The 13,426-nt window shown below is 44.2% G+C and overlaps 1 protein-coding gene across 1 annotated transcript in view; it reads left to right on the forward strand.

Annotated features, from left to right (window-relative positions):
- PCBP3 (poly(rC) binding protein 3) overlaps window positions 1-13,426 on the forward strand; it is a 59,092-nt gene that overhangs the window by 29,536 nt on the left and 16,130 nt on the right. Inside the window, exons 9-10 of the mRNA XM_043525811.1 lie at window positions 9,029-9,107; window positions 10,022-10,081. Of these exons, the coding sequence (XP_043381746.1) occupies window positions 9,029-9,107; window positions 10,022-10,081 (139 nt within the window). The remainder of the gene's footprint in view (window positions 1-9,028; window positions 9,108-10,021; window positions 10,082-13,426) is intronic.

The following is a 13,426-nucleotide window of genomic DNA, read 5'->3' on the forward strand; positions in this document are numbered from 1 at the left end:
TGAAACCTGCTCGCGCCCCAGACCCCTGGTTGAGAACTACTGTTTTAGAAGATGGGGTGGGTGAGATTCTGTGGCCTACAATGTGCGGGAGGTCAGACTAGACGATCACGATGGTCCCTTCAGGCCTTAAAGTCCATGAGTCGCGGAGACCAGACTCTTAGAGCTGGTCCATTGCTGCATTAGCATAGTGGAAGGACCCTCCTGCAGGAAGTGGTGATTAGACCATGATGAAGGCATATTCCTCTGCGTACTATGGTCAGGCTGTTGCCTAAGATGAGCTCCATTGTGTCTGTTGGCTTGCACAGCCTCAGAGACGGTTCAGGATATGATAAACCCGTGAGGGTCATGAATACTGATCCTAGTGATTTAATGGAATATCAAGCTCATATTCTGTTAGTCTGTTTGCAAATGCATTCTGTGGGCCTCATGATGTGATTTTGTCAGATCTTTTAAGCTATGAAGGTTGGCCATAATCAGTACTTGGATGTGAGACTTCCAGCTACGACATATACCGGCAGGTGCTTTAGAAAGTAATACTGGAGATTCAGTAGGTGGAGCTCTTCCCTCGGAGGCAGTACTGAGGTCAGACATCATATGGGGTTAGTAGCTTTGTGCTGCTAGAACCCTAACTTTTACACAAAGTGTAAAGCGGAGGTCCTGATCAGTTGTGTTCAGTAGAAATGCCTTTGCACTTTCCACAAAAATGAGTGCCATGGTGAAATTCTACTCCCTGAAATCTGTGGCATTTCCATTGGTTATGATATTCTTCCCTTCCTGGACTCCTTTGTTGTATATTTTTTCTGTGCACAGTTTGAAAGCTGCCAGCTTCTACTTAGGTTGCATTTCAGCAGTGGGTGAGATGGTCACTTTCTCTATAGTTGGCAATCATTTTATGAAATTTGTGGAGTGTGTTGATTGAAGAGCCAGTCGCTGGATGAGTGATAGACAGGAGCTGTGTTGCTATTAATATGCTTGATTGTCCTGATGCTTGTATTTAAATGCTAAGCAGATATGGGCCTGGTTAGTATTTAGATGGGAGACCAGGGCAAGGAGAGGTCTGTGGAATACATGTATCCTTTGTGTACCAGGCAGACGCTTACTGACCTCAGCTTTTGCTAGCTACTAACAGGATACCAGAGTCTCCTTTTGTTTGATAGGTGACCTTATTGGTTTTGATTTACTATGTCCCTAGAATATGTTAATCACAAATAAAGACAATACCTTATTGGACAGAGAGCTGCATGGATATTTCGCATAAGCCTGCACAGTCCACATCAAGTTTTGCAATTTTTATTCATTCTTGCCAGTATTCACATTTGTTGCTGCTTTTATTATTCTGTAGTGGAGATGAAGGGAATACAGAAGATTTTTGAGGAGAAAGTATACAGATGACTATTGGGACGTATTTTTTTGACAAAATACTGATAAAAATAGAAAACATGATTTATTTTAAATGTTTGTCCTTTTTTATAAACAATAAAGAAATAAGATGCAAAAGGCTGCTTTACTGCAACGTGAAGACAGAGATTTAATTGTGTGCTGCCAGGAAGCCAGATGCTCCCCTGGTGTAAACTGGCATAGCTTCAATGGACAGTCTGGCCCAGAGCATTTAGAATTAAGGTTCCATGGGCAACTTCCATTGTGTCCCCTTCACTTATGCTTCACAACAGCATCTCTTATAACATGATCATACAACTCTAGGCTATGTGACATGTTGGACTGGATCACCCTATCCCTGTGACACACGTGCCTAGCACTTCATATCACTTATGCAACAGATGTCATTACAAAAACAAAATATGCCACGGTGGCCTCTCAGTTCAGCATGAGGGCAAACAATGGCAACCTCTTGACAGCACTCTTTGTGAACCATTGGCAGATGCTGTTGGCAAAGGAGCCAAAGGGAATTAGGTGCTCAACTCCCAATGAGCATCAATGAGATGTGGGCACCTAATTCTCCTAGACCCCTCTGAAAATCTTAGCTGTCACCCCCATCACTCTGTGTTGTGCAATCTGCTGTTGAACAACCCATTGCAAATCTCATGTTGTTCAATAATCAATATGGTTTAACATTTGTATTTCTGGCAAGTGGGTTTAAAACCCACTACTTCTTGCATAACAACGTACAAATAAAAGCTTTTATGGTGTCACAAATGACACTTCTGAAAATGGAAACTACTGAAATGATGTTTACTATGCAGCCAAATGTAGTGGTAATAACACACAGACTGGGCCAAATTCTGTTAGAGGCACTGTTTTAGTCAAGTCTAACAAAGATCAGTGTTACCCATCCCTTTTAACATAGCATTGTCTATTTTTTCTAAGAAGTTTTTGTTTTATATATTTCAAGTTCTCTCCTTAAATAGACTGTGAATATGATGAGTCTACTTTGCTAGTCAGATCAACATGCCCTTTCTCCTAATTGTCCTTCTCAATACACCCCAGCATTGATTCAGGCTGTACTTCTTGTTATGATGCAGCTCTCTGGCAGAGGAACAAAACACATTATGGTATATACTGCATTGTGGAAGCATTTGCGCTCTGGTCAGTAACAGGCAAATAATATTTGTGATTTGTTCAATACCCTGTGGCCAAATCCTGCAGAATTTACAGAGACCTCATTCAATGCCTGAGTAATTTCGCTCTGTAGTTGTATCTCTTTCAAGGCTTTAGTATTTAAAACAATGCTCAATTAGTTAGTTAATGGAAATATGAAAACAATTTTACTAGGTAATTTGCTCTTTCACTTGCTGCAACACACATTTGTCTTTGATCTTTCCCTTTTTATTGATACCTCAGCAATGTTGTTATCCTGGGGATTTGGAACTATCTGTAAGGAATGAATGAATATGGACATCCTGGGACAAACCCCGAATTCCTTGCTCAGTTTTCCCGTGGATAAATTCGTCACTCGAGTGAATGGGAGTTTTGTCTCAGTAAGGACGGCCATTGGGCATTCATGTACAGACCGAGACAGGTAGTCTCCATTTGGAATTTGCAATGGAAGGGAAGCCAGTGGTGACTGGGAGGCTAGGGGTTCTTTGGATATGATGAGCATAGGAACTGTTTTAGCGTAGTGGGATCTCAGCCCTGAGCCATGCGCCAGAGCCATGCACCAGATTGCCCAGTTACCCGTAATAGGGTATAAGCAGACATTTTGCCAGTACGTAGTGATATTCTGCATCACTGCACATTGGTAGAAGCTAGTGCTCTCCCATCATGGCAGCTTGGTTACCTGGATATGTCATCATAGTTCTATACTGTGAACCTGAGTAAAGCGGAGGAGGGGACGGGTGGTGGTGGTTCGGGACTCCCTCCTAAGGGGGACGGAGTCATCCATCTGCCATCCAGACCAGGAGACTCGAGAAGTGTGCTGCTTGCCTGGAGCTAGAATTCACGATGTGACGGAGAGACTGCCAAGACTGATCAAGCCCTTGGACTGCTACCCCTTCCTGTTTCTCCATGTGGGCACCAATGATACTGCCAAGAATGACCTTGAGTGGGTTATTGCAGACTACGTGGCTCTGGGAAGAAGGATAAAGGAGTTTGAGGCACAAGTTGTGTTCTCATCCATCCTCCCTGTTGAAGGAAAAGGCCCAGGTAGGGACCATTGAATTGTGGAGGTAAATGCATGGTTGCGCAGGTGGTGTCGGAGAGAGGGCTTTGGATTCTTCAACCATGGGATTTTGTTCCGGGGAGAAGGATTGCTAGGAAGAGACGGGATCCACCTAACAAAGAGAGGGAAGAGCATCTTCGCAGGCAGGCTTGCTAACCTAGTGAGGAGTGCTTTAAACTAGGTTTGCCAGGGGACGGGTGACCTAAGCCTGGAGGTAAGTGGGGAAGTGGGATACAGGGAGGAAACATAACAGGGGAGGCCTCCTGATTCATACTCAGAAAGTAGGGCAACCGGCTAGTTATCTTAGGTGCCTGTACACAAATGCAAGTAGCCTGGGAAACAAGCAGGAAGAATTGGAAGTCCTGACACAGTCAAGGAACTATGATGTGATTGGAATAACAGAGATTTGGTGGGGTAACTCACATGACAGGTCCACTGTCATGGATGGGTATACACTGTTCAGGAAGGACAGGCCAGGGAGAAAAGGTGGGAGAGTTGCATTGTATGTAAGAGAGCGGTATGATTGCTCAGAGCTCCAGTATGAAACTAGAGAAAAGCCTGTTGAGAGTCTTTGGGTTAAGTTTAGAGGCGAGAGCAACAAGGGTGATGTCCTGGTAGGTGTCTGCTATAGGCCACCAGACCAGGGGGATGAGGTAGATGAGGCTTTCTTCGGACAACTAACAGAAGTCTCCAGATCACAGGCCCTGGTTCTCATGGGGGACTTCAATCACCCTGACATCTGCTAGGAGAGCAATACAGCAGTGCAGAGACAATCCAGGAAGTTTTTGGAGAGTGTTGGGGACAACTTCCTGGTGCAAGAGCTGGAGGAACCAGCTAGGGGCCATGCTTCTCTTCACCTGCTGCTTACAAACAGGGAAGAATTGGTAGGGGAAGTAGAAGCGGGTGGCAACCTGCGTAGCAGTGACCATGAGATGGTCGAGTTCAGGATCCTGACAAAAGGAAGAAAGGAGAGCAGCAGAATAAGAACCCTGGACTTCAGAAAAGCAGACTTTGACTCCCTCAGGGCAGGATCCCCTGGGAGAATAACACGAGGGGGAAAGGAGTCCAGGAGAGCTGGCTGTATTTTAAAGAGGCCTTATTGAGGGCGCAGCAACAAACCATCCCAATGTGCAGAAAGAATCGCAAATATGGCAGACGACCAGCTTGACTTAACAGAGAAATCTTCGGTGAGCCTAAACACAAAAAGGAAGCTTACAAGAAGTGGAAACTTGGACAGATACCTAGGGAAGGGTATAAAAATATTGCTTGAGCATGCAGGGGTGCAATCAGGAAGGCCAAAACACAACTGGAGTTGCAGCTAGCAAGGGATGTGAAGGGTAACAAGAAGGGTTTCTACAGATATGTTAGCAACAAGAATAGGGTCAGAGAAAGTGTGGGCCCCTTACTGAATGGGGGAGGCAACCTAGTGACAGATGATGTGGAAAAAGCGGAAGTCCTCAATGCTTTTTTTTTGCCTCGGTCTTCACAGACAAGGTCAGCTCCCAGACTGCTGCACTGGGCAGCACAGCGTGGGGAGGAGATGAGCAGCCCTCAGTGGTGAATGAACAGGTTAAGGACTATTTAGAAAAGCTGGACATGTACAATTCCATGGATCCGGATCAAATGCACTCGAGGGTGCTGAGGGAGTTGGCTGATGTGATTGCAGAGCCATTGGCCATTATCTTTGAAAACTTGTGGCAATCGGGGGAGATCCCGGACGATTGGAAAAAGGCAAATATAGTGCCCACCTTTAAAAATGGGAAGAAGGAGAATCCAGGGACTACGTACTGTTCATTCTCACCTCAGTCCCTGGCAAAATCATGGAGCAGGTCCTCAAGGAATCCATTTTGAAGCACTTGGAGAAGAGGAAGGTGATCAGGAACAGTCAACATGGATTCACCAAGGGCAAGTCATGCCTGACCAACCTGATTGCCTTCTATGATGAGATAACTGGCTCTGTGGATATGGGGAAAGTAGTGGACGTGATATATCTTGACTTTAGCAAAGCTTTTGATACAGTCTCCCACAGTATTCTTGCCAGCACGTTAAAAAAGTATGGATTGGATGAATGGACTATAAGGTGGATAGAAAGCTGGCTATATCATCAAGCTCAGTGGGTAGTGATCAACAGCTCAATGTCTAGTTGGCAGCCGGTATCAAGTGGAGTGCCCCAAGGGTCTCTCCTGGGGCCGGTTTTGCTCAACATCTTCATTAATGATCTGGATAATGGGATGGATTGCACCCTCAGCAAGTTCGTGGATGACACTAAGCTGGGGGGAGAGGGTAGGGATAGGGTCCAGAGTGATCTTGACAAATTGGAGGACTGGGCTAAAAGAAATCTGATGAGGTTCAACAAGGACAAGTGCAGAGTCCTGCACTTATGTCAGAAGAATCCCATGCACCGCTACAGGCTGGGGACTGACTGGCTAAGCAGCAGTTCTGCAGAAAAGGACCTGGGGATTACAGTGGACAAGAAGCTGGTTATGAGTCAGCAGTGTGCCCTTGTTGCCAAGAAGGCTAATGGCAAACTGGGCTTCATTAGTAGGAGCATTGCCAGCAGATCGAGGGAAGTGATTATTCCCCTCTATTCGGCACTGGTAAGGCCACATCTGGAGTATTGCGTCCAGTTTTAGAATCCCCACTACAGAAAGGATGTGGACAAATTGGAGAGTCCAGCAGAGGGCAACAAAAATGATTAGGGGGCTGGGGCACATGACTTACGAGGAGAGGCTGAGGGAACTCGGGTTATTCAGTCTGCAGGAAAGAAGAGTGAGAGGGGATTTGATAGCAGCCTTCAACTACCTGAAGGGGGGATTCAAAAAGGATGGAGCTTGGCCGTTCTCAGTGGTGACAGATGACAGAACAAGGAGCAATGGTCTCAAGTTGCAGTGTGGGGGGTTTACGTTGGATATTAGGAAACACTATTTCACTCGGAGGGTGGCAAAGCACTGCAATGTGTTACCTAGGGAAGTGGTGGAATCTCCGTCCTTAGACGTTTTCAAGGCCCAGCTTGACAAAGCCCTGACTGGGATGATTTAGCTGGGTTTGGTCCTGCTGAGCAGAGGGTTGGACTAGATGACCTCCTGAGGTCTCTTCCAGTCCTAATCTTCTATGGTTCTATGAAATGCTGGCTCACAACACTTTCCTCACAGCTCTTGCCAGCTCGTCAGAGTACAGAAATTAGAAATATAGGAGATGTTGTAAGCCTTTTAAGCATTGGTTCAAACAACTGCTTTACCTTACTGCCTGGCTGTGGAGTCCCCTAAGTCTTCTGAGTTTTTTCATTACACTCATATGCTTTTGTTACATATCCACATGTAAAATATTTTCATTCAATAACAGTAACAGAAAGGGTTTCACTGTTTTCCCTGGCCCTGAGCAGCTCCAATGAATGGTCTGTGGCTCCCAAAGTCGTTCCATTCGGCAAAACATCATCTCTTCACACTGACGTAGTTAGGAATGCTTAGGTTAATGAGCAATCTGGTTGGCTTTACTCCGGTTTCCATTTCACAGCCCAAACAGCAGTGGGCAGGGGTTGTGTCGTTCAGGGCAGGAAGGATGGGAAAGCTAGGCTGGTAATGGTGGCAGTGAGGAAAGAGCTCTTGTAAGATACTGCACAGCAGCTGTCCTTGGATTGCAGCGATGAGAGGCTTCAGCAGGGAGATGCTAATTTTAAAAGAGAAACGTGAAGGGCTAAAGAACCATTGAAAATTTTATCATTATCTTTGGAATGAACCCAAGGAGACTGTTTTTGTCTCCATTTTAGTGTAAAGCAGGATAAGGTCTGTTTTTTAAAAAATAATCCTGTTCTTTTTTTGTTTCAGTTAGAGAGTTGTCATGCCCAGTGGACTAACACGTCTTATCCCCGGGTTTCCATGTTGGTTTGCTGGAATCATACTGCATGTGACATTAGGGGTTATTCTCATTTTGATTCATTGGGACTTATACACAAAACTCTCTGTGCACCGGCATGACACTGTGCCCCCTTGATCAGTAAAGCCTTGGGAGAGTTTAAAAGCTGATACTCCATGTCTGTTGTTGCACTAGAACACCTGATGCAAGCTCGCCCACTCGGGTTGGTTGGAATCTGGCCTACTCTTTTCCACTAGTTTGTTTAAAAGTTAACCACTTGCATGCCAAATGCTTCTGATGTTCTTACTTGCCAGCTCTCTGGTAACTGACTGTTAGATACCATTTCCAAAACTCCTCTCCGCCTTCCCACCTGTTTTCTTCTGCCTCCAGTGCTTCACCCTCACCACTGCTGATGTCAGACTCCCCTGCACTCCCTCCCTCAGATGTGCTGCAGGAGCCAGGACTTTTCGGATGTTGTTTCACATGCAAATTTAAATGACAACTCCCCCACTTACCTGCAGGGGACTGGACTAATTGACCTAACAGGTCTTTTCCATTTCTGATGTCTATGATTCTGTTAAACCTCCCAGGCCACCCAAGCTCTCGAAGATTATTGAAGGGGGCGTGATACAGGGCACTCCTTCCTGCATACACAGCAAAATCTCAAAGGGGGCCTTATCAGGATGAAATTTCTACCTCTTCAGTTTTCTTAAATTTGAAGCAATAAAACGGAGCACAAAATGTATTCCAAACATATTCTTCTTCCGAGGTCTCTTTTTAAGGGGCCAGGAAAAGACTCCGAGCACAACAAGGGATTTGCAGGCTCTGAAATACTTACCTGTTTTAGCTGAAGCCCATGTTTTGTCAACTGCTGGGTGGTTTGTGTCGATAAAGTGACGACTTTAATAGCTACGACTGGTTTGGCAACTAGATAAATTTCCCTTTCAATGTGCAGTATTCAAGTCAAGCAAGGGGAACATCCAGTGGGTAATGAAACAAAATGGCCAATTACTGTACACTTCTGATAGCTATCCCAGGGACTATCTGTGCTTTTTAAATATTGGAATTTGATTTTTATGGACCTGGCAGCATATTTGACACTGTTCAGATATTTTGACTCCTATTCTTCACTAGCAGCAGTCAGTGACAGTGGGTTACAAAGTCTGATCAGCCAAGTTGCAGCTGGAATTGCTGTGCTTTGATACCGTTCTACCGGCTTTGACAGCTCCCTGTTCCATCAGGGCATGTGATGCTATCTGTGGGCTGGCAGGATCAGGAGAGATCTGCACTGACAAAGTTAAATGATTTCAGTTAGAGACCAAAACTGGGCTTGCTGCTGGTATTGTACTTCAGACCCTGATCAAGCACTTCTGCTAAAGATTTGGGCTTTACTGTATCTACCCAGGCCAAGTCCTTCTGTTAATGTCATGTTTGCCATGTCTTAACATGGCGTCCTGCTTTGGTTTTTTTATTATAATTTTGTTCTTAATTTTTTTGGTGTGACTTGTTGTATTCTATAACAATAACCTTCTTAGTTCTAATGTCCCTCCTACCCCTCAGCAGTTGACCAAGCTCCACCAGTTGGCTATGCAGCAAACCCCCTTTACTCCCCTTGGACAGACCACCCCCGCTTTCCCTGGTACGTACCCAGATGCCCTTTACAGATTTCCTTCTCTTCTTACCTGTAGAGTTTCTCTCTCTTTCTAAGCTTATTTTATTTAATGGAAATAAATAGGACAAGTAAAGTGAAGTTGCAAATGTCAATGGTGAAAAGTTAACAAAGATTAGTATTTCAAAGTGCTTTTCCTTATGGCTCAGTTTGCTGTAATTGTGCTTTTACAGTCTGCTCTTGGGAAGCCATGTTTATCTGCTTCCTGCTTTGCTAGCTTGAATAGAGGTGAATCAACCTTGGGATAAAACAAATGCTTGTGGGCCCTTTCTAGCACAGAGGACTGGGTATTCATTGCCGCGGGTTGGTATGTCCTTTGGGAGACATCCATACACTCTGACAATGCTTCATTTGTTGAGCATTGTCTGCAGATTCAAAAATCTGTAAAGGCTGTGTAAATTCCTTTCAGCTCTTCCTATTGATCTCAGTCACTGTCCAGGATGTTCTCTTCATATGCACAAAGTAGCTGTAGAATGTCAACAGAAACATACTGTACGTGAAGCCTCTTTGTTTTGTGCTTCATGAGAAGTGGTGGGAATTAGCCATAGTTTTAGGGGGGAATCCTGTCCTCTGATGAAGGAGGCCTTTGAAGCAATATGCTATAATGGAGGACCCGCAGAACTCTAGTTAGGGCTATATGTCTCAAAATTTGCTAGCAGAATTGATAATATAGTTTACATTTTTCATTGTGAACTAGGGTGGCAACTATAGAGTCGGGAATTAAAATACTTAAAATACCTTCATTTCTCTCGATGGTCAAAATGCCAACTGGAAATTCCTTTTCTGCCATTTTGTCCATCATATTTTGAGCTTCCTAGATGAAGTGACATTGCTTATCTCCTTGAAGGCAAAAGCATTAAATCTGTTTCTTCTTTGCTCTTCAGGAGAAAAGCTGCCCTTACATTCCTCCGAAGAAGCTCAAAATCTGATGGGCCAGTCATCAGGTAAAATAAAAGCTATAGGGAAATTAATAGGCTTCTGTTGCAATATTTCTTGAATAGGACCCCATCATTGTTGATAATCATACATAAATTGTCTTATTGTGTTGACAAGACAGTACGACTTCCAATGGGCAAGAACCGATGGCGTAAGACAGTACCTGCCATTTTCTTTCCAAGGAAGGGCATAAATTTACCCGTACTGTACTGTACTTCAATAGTCCATTAATATCGTCTCTTGATATAGGTGTATAATCGCCATTCATGCTAATGGGAATTATGCATGGTCAAGAAAATTATAGAATTATGGCCTATATTATTGTATTTGAGTTTTATACAGTTCTCCATGAAATAACAGAAGAATACCCATGGGAGGCAAGAGACAGCAATCCTACGTTAGTGTAGCTTTATTAATTCATCCAAAGGAAGGTAGCTTTCTAAGCTATGCAATGCATTCATGTATCTGAGTAAAGCTATCATTTTTGATAAATTCCTATTTCAAATTTTCTGCGCTGACAATTGGCTAAGAAGCTAACACATGCCAGTGCAGACTTTCTTTAATAATAATTGTTTATATCTTAAATGCAGTCAAAACAGGGTGTTTTAGCACTTGAGAGTAAATGATAGAAGAAATTAACCACTTGAAAAATATTGTTGACATTCACAACACTCAAAATACCTTTAATTTAAACATACATTTGGAAAATAATCATTTCATAATGTGGCCTAATGCTAATAAGTTAATGTATTTTCTGGTGAAAAATATTTTATTCTTCATGCCATTGAAAGGAATTTTGGGGATCTTATTGTATTATAATATCTCTTGTTGGGGAATGGAAGTACATTTCGTTAAAGCAGTATGGGTATATTTTATGGGCTATAGCCTCAGCTCATGTAAATCAGCTTAGTTCCAACGAAGCCAATGGAGTCATGTCTATTTATATCAGCTGAAGATCTGGCCTTATGTTTAAATCATAACCTTACGTATAGTCCCGGGTATTTTTAGTAAAAATCATGGACAGGTCACAGGCAATAAACAAAAATTCATGGCTCGTGACCTGTCCATGACTTATATTAAAAATACCTGTGATTAAATCTTGGAAGGGGGGGCATCTCGGAGGGTATCGGGGGGGGGATTCCAGTCGGGGGGGCATCCAGGGCCAGCGGCACCAGCTGTCCGGGCCAGCAAACTGCAGCTGCTCCAGCCAGCCAGTCGGCCAGCCGGGGACCGCTGCCCGCAGCTGCCGGAGAAGGGGCTGGTGTGGCTATGCCCCAGGCCGCTCCAGCAGTGGCTGGTGTGGCTGTCCTGGGGGCCACCTGAGCAGCTGGCCCCGTCGCCAGCCGCTTGGGCAGCCCTGGGGTCAGCCACACTGGCCCCTGCAGAGTCACAGAGGTCACGGAAAATCGCAGAATCCGTGACTTCCACAACCTCCATGACGGACACAGAGCCCTATTTATAAATACATAAAAATGCCAACATAAATGTGCTGGTGACATCATAAACATAGATCAGGCACACTGCAAAATGTTCTGATGACATTACTTAACCAAAAAGGCAAACTTTGACCATTGAAATGGATTCTGCAAGATTTAATCCCCGCCCCCCAAAATATAACAATGACACGCAAAAACTTACATTTTTCTGCATGTGTTGGTTTAGTATTTTTGTAATAGTTGGACAACTTTTGACCGTTGTTTTGTGCACATGACTACAACTCACTTTCTTGCTCTGGCATTCTTCAGTGCTCATGTCACACTAGTGTCATCCTAGCTCTGACACATGGAGCTAGGTTCTCAGCTGGATTAATTCAGCCCAGCCCTTCGGAAGTCAATAGGGATATGCTGATTCACACCAGCTGACGATCTGGTTCATGACCTTTCATTAGATAGCGTCCCCTCGCCTCACTCCCAGGAGATGCTATAAATTGTAACTGTGTAACATATTGATTCAGAAAATGTCTCCTGTGGAATTCCAAGCGGTTACAAAATTGAAGCTCATAATGCACGTGAGAACCCCCTGAGAGAGTTCAAGGTCATGCACTCTGGGATTTTCCATCACTGCAGTGTGGTGCACTCTAAGGTGCAAGTAACGGGGACAACCCCAACTCCAGCACATGGGACGTGATAGTTAGGGTGGCACCCAGCAAGGAAGCCAGAAGACCTGCTGGACCTTACAATGTTCAGTGGGGGAGAGGATGTTGAGATGGGCTCATCTAGGGGAATGAGGAGTAGGTTCTAGACAGACATAGTGAAGAGGGATCCATGGGGTCAGGACTGGATCAGAACTGGGAGCAAGGGGGAGATGGAATGGTGGAGAGGAGGGAATTTGTCCAGACCTGAGAAGAGTTTCCAGTCCCATCTGAGTATGGGCAAATATTAGGACCGGCTATTATTTTGCCTCAGTGGTTTGCCCTTCCCATTAACACTGCGGGGGTGGATTTGTTAACCCAGAAAGGGAGTATTAGTGACAATGTGGAGTAATATAAAAGAAGGCTGCATCTATTTCAGTAAGTGTGTTACTCTGCAAGCCTGACTGTTGAGAAGTGCTTTTCACTAAGTCTTGGCACTTAGGAGCCTACTGCTGACCAGTAAAGTCCTTCCTCTGCTGTAAAACCAATATTAAATGCAGGGGAGAGCTAGTAGTGACAGTCTCTTGAGCTGGTGTCCCAGCCAAGGGCTAATGCTTTGTGCCCACAACAGAGGGCTGCACGGCAGGATGGGTGTTCTTATGGTTAAGGCATGTGATTGGCAATTGAAAGTCCTGGCTTGTATTCCCAGCTCTGCCACTCCCGTCTTGTGTCCTTAGACTATTCATTTAGGCCAAAATACTTAAACTTCGGTGCCTAAGGTTACGCAACTAAATCTATATTTAGATATTTAAATAAGTGCCCAGATTTTCAGAGGTTCTTAACAAATCCCTTGGAAATTTCTGGGACTAGTGAGAGCTCATCAGTTCTGAAAATCTGGACCCTTCGGTGTCTAACCTTGAGCAGCCAAGTTTGAAAATTGTGGCCTTACCTTTCCTTCAGTTTCTTCTTCTGGGAGATGGGTACAACACTTACCTGGCCTCCTGGGGTGGTCGTGAGGCTAAATTCAGTAATGTATGGGAAGTGCTATATCTTCCAGCAAAGCAAAGCAATTTGATATAGTTATTTCCAGGAGTAGTCTCCGAAATGCCTATTTAAACTTTTTTTCAATGTGTTCATAGATTTCAGTCTTGGTGAGAAGTACTTTGTATCATGTCAACTCTGGCATGCTAAGGACAAAGGCAACACATCACATTTCTTTTAAGGATTTTTCCATATATTCACTCTTCATTGTATTATTAATGCAACATCAATCTTCCTTATG

Source organism: Chelonia mydas, chromosome 11 (assembly GCF_015237465.2).
Source record: "Chelonia mydas isolate rCheMyd1 chromosome 11, rCheMyd1.pri.v2, whole genome shotgun sequence".
Taxonomy (NCBI): Eukaryota; Metazoa; Chordata; order Testudines; family Cheloniidae; genus Chelonia; species Chelonia mydas.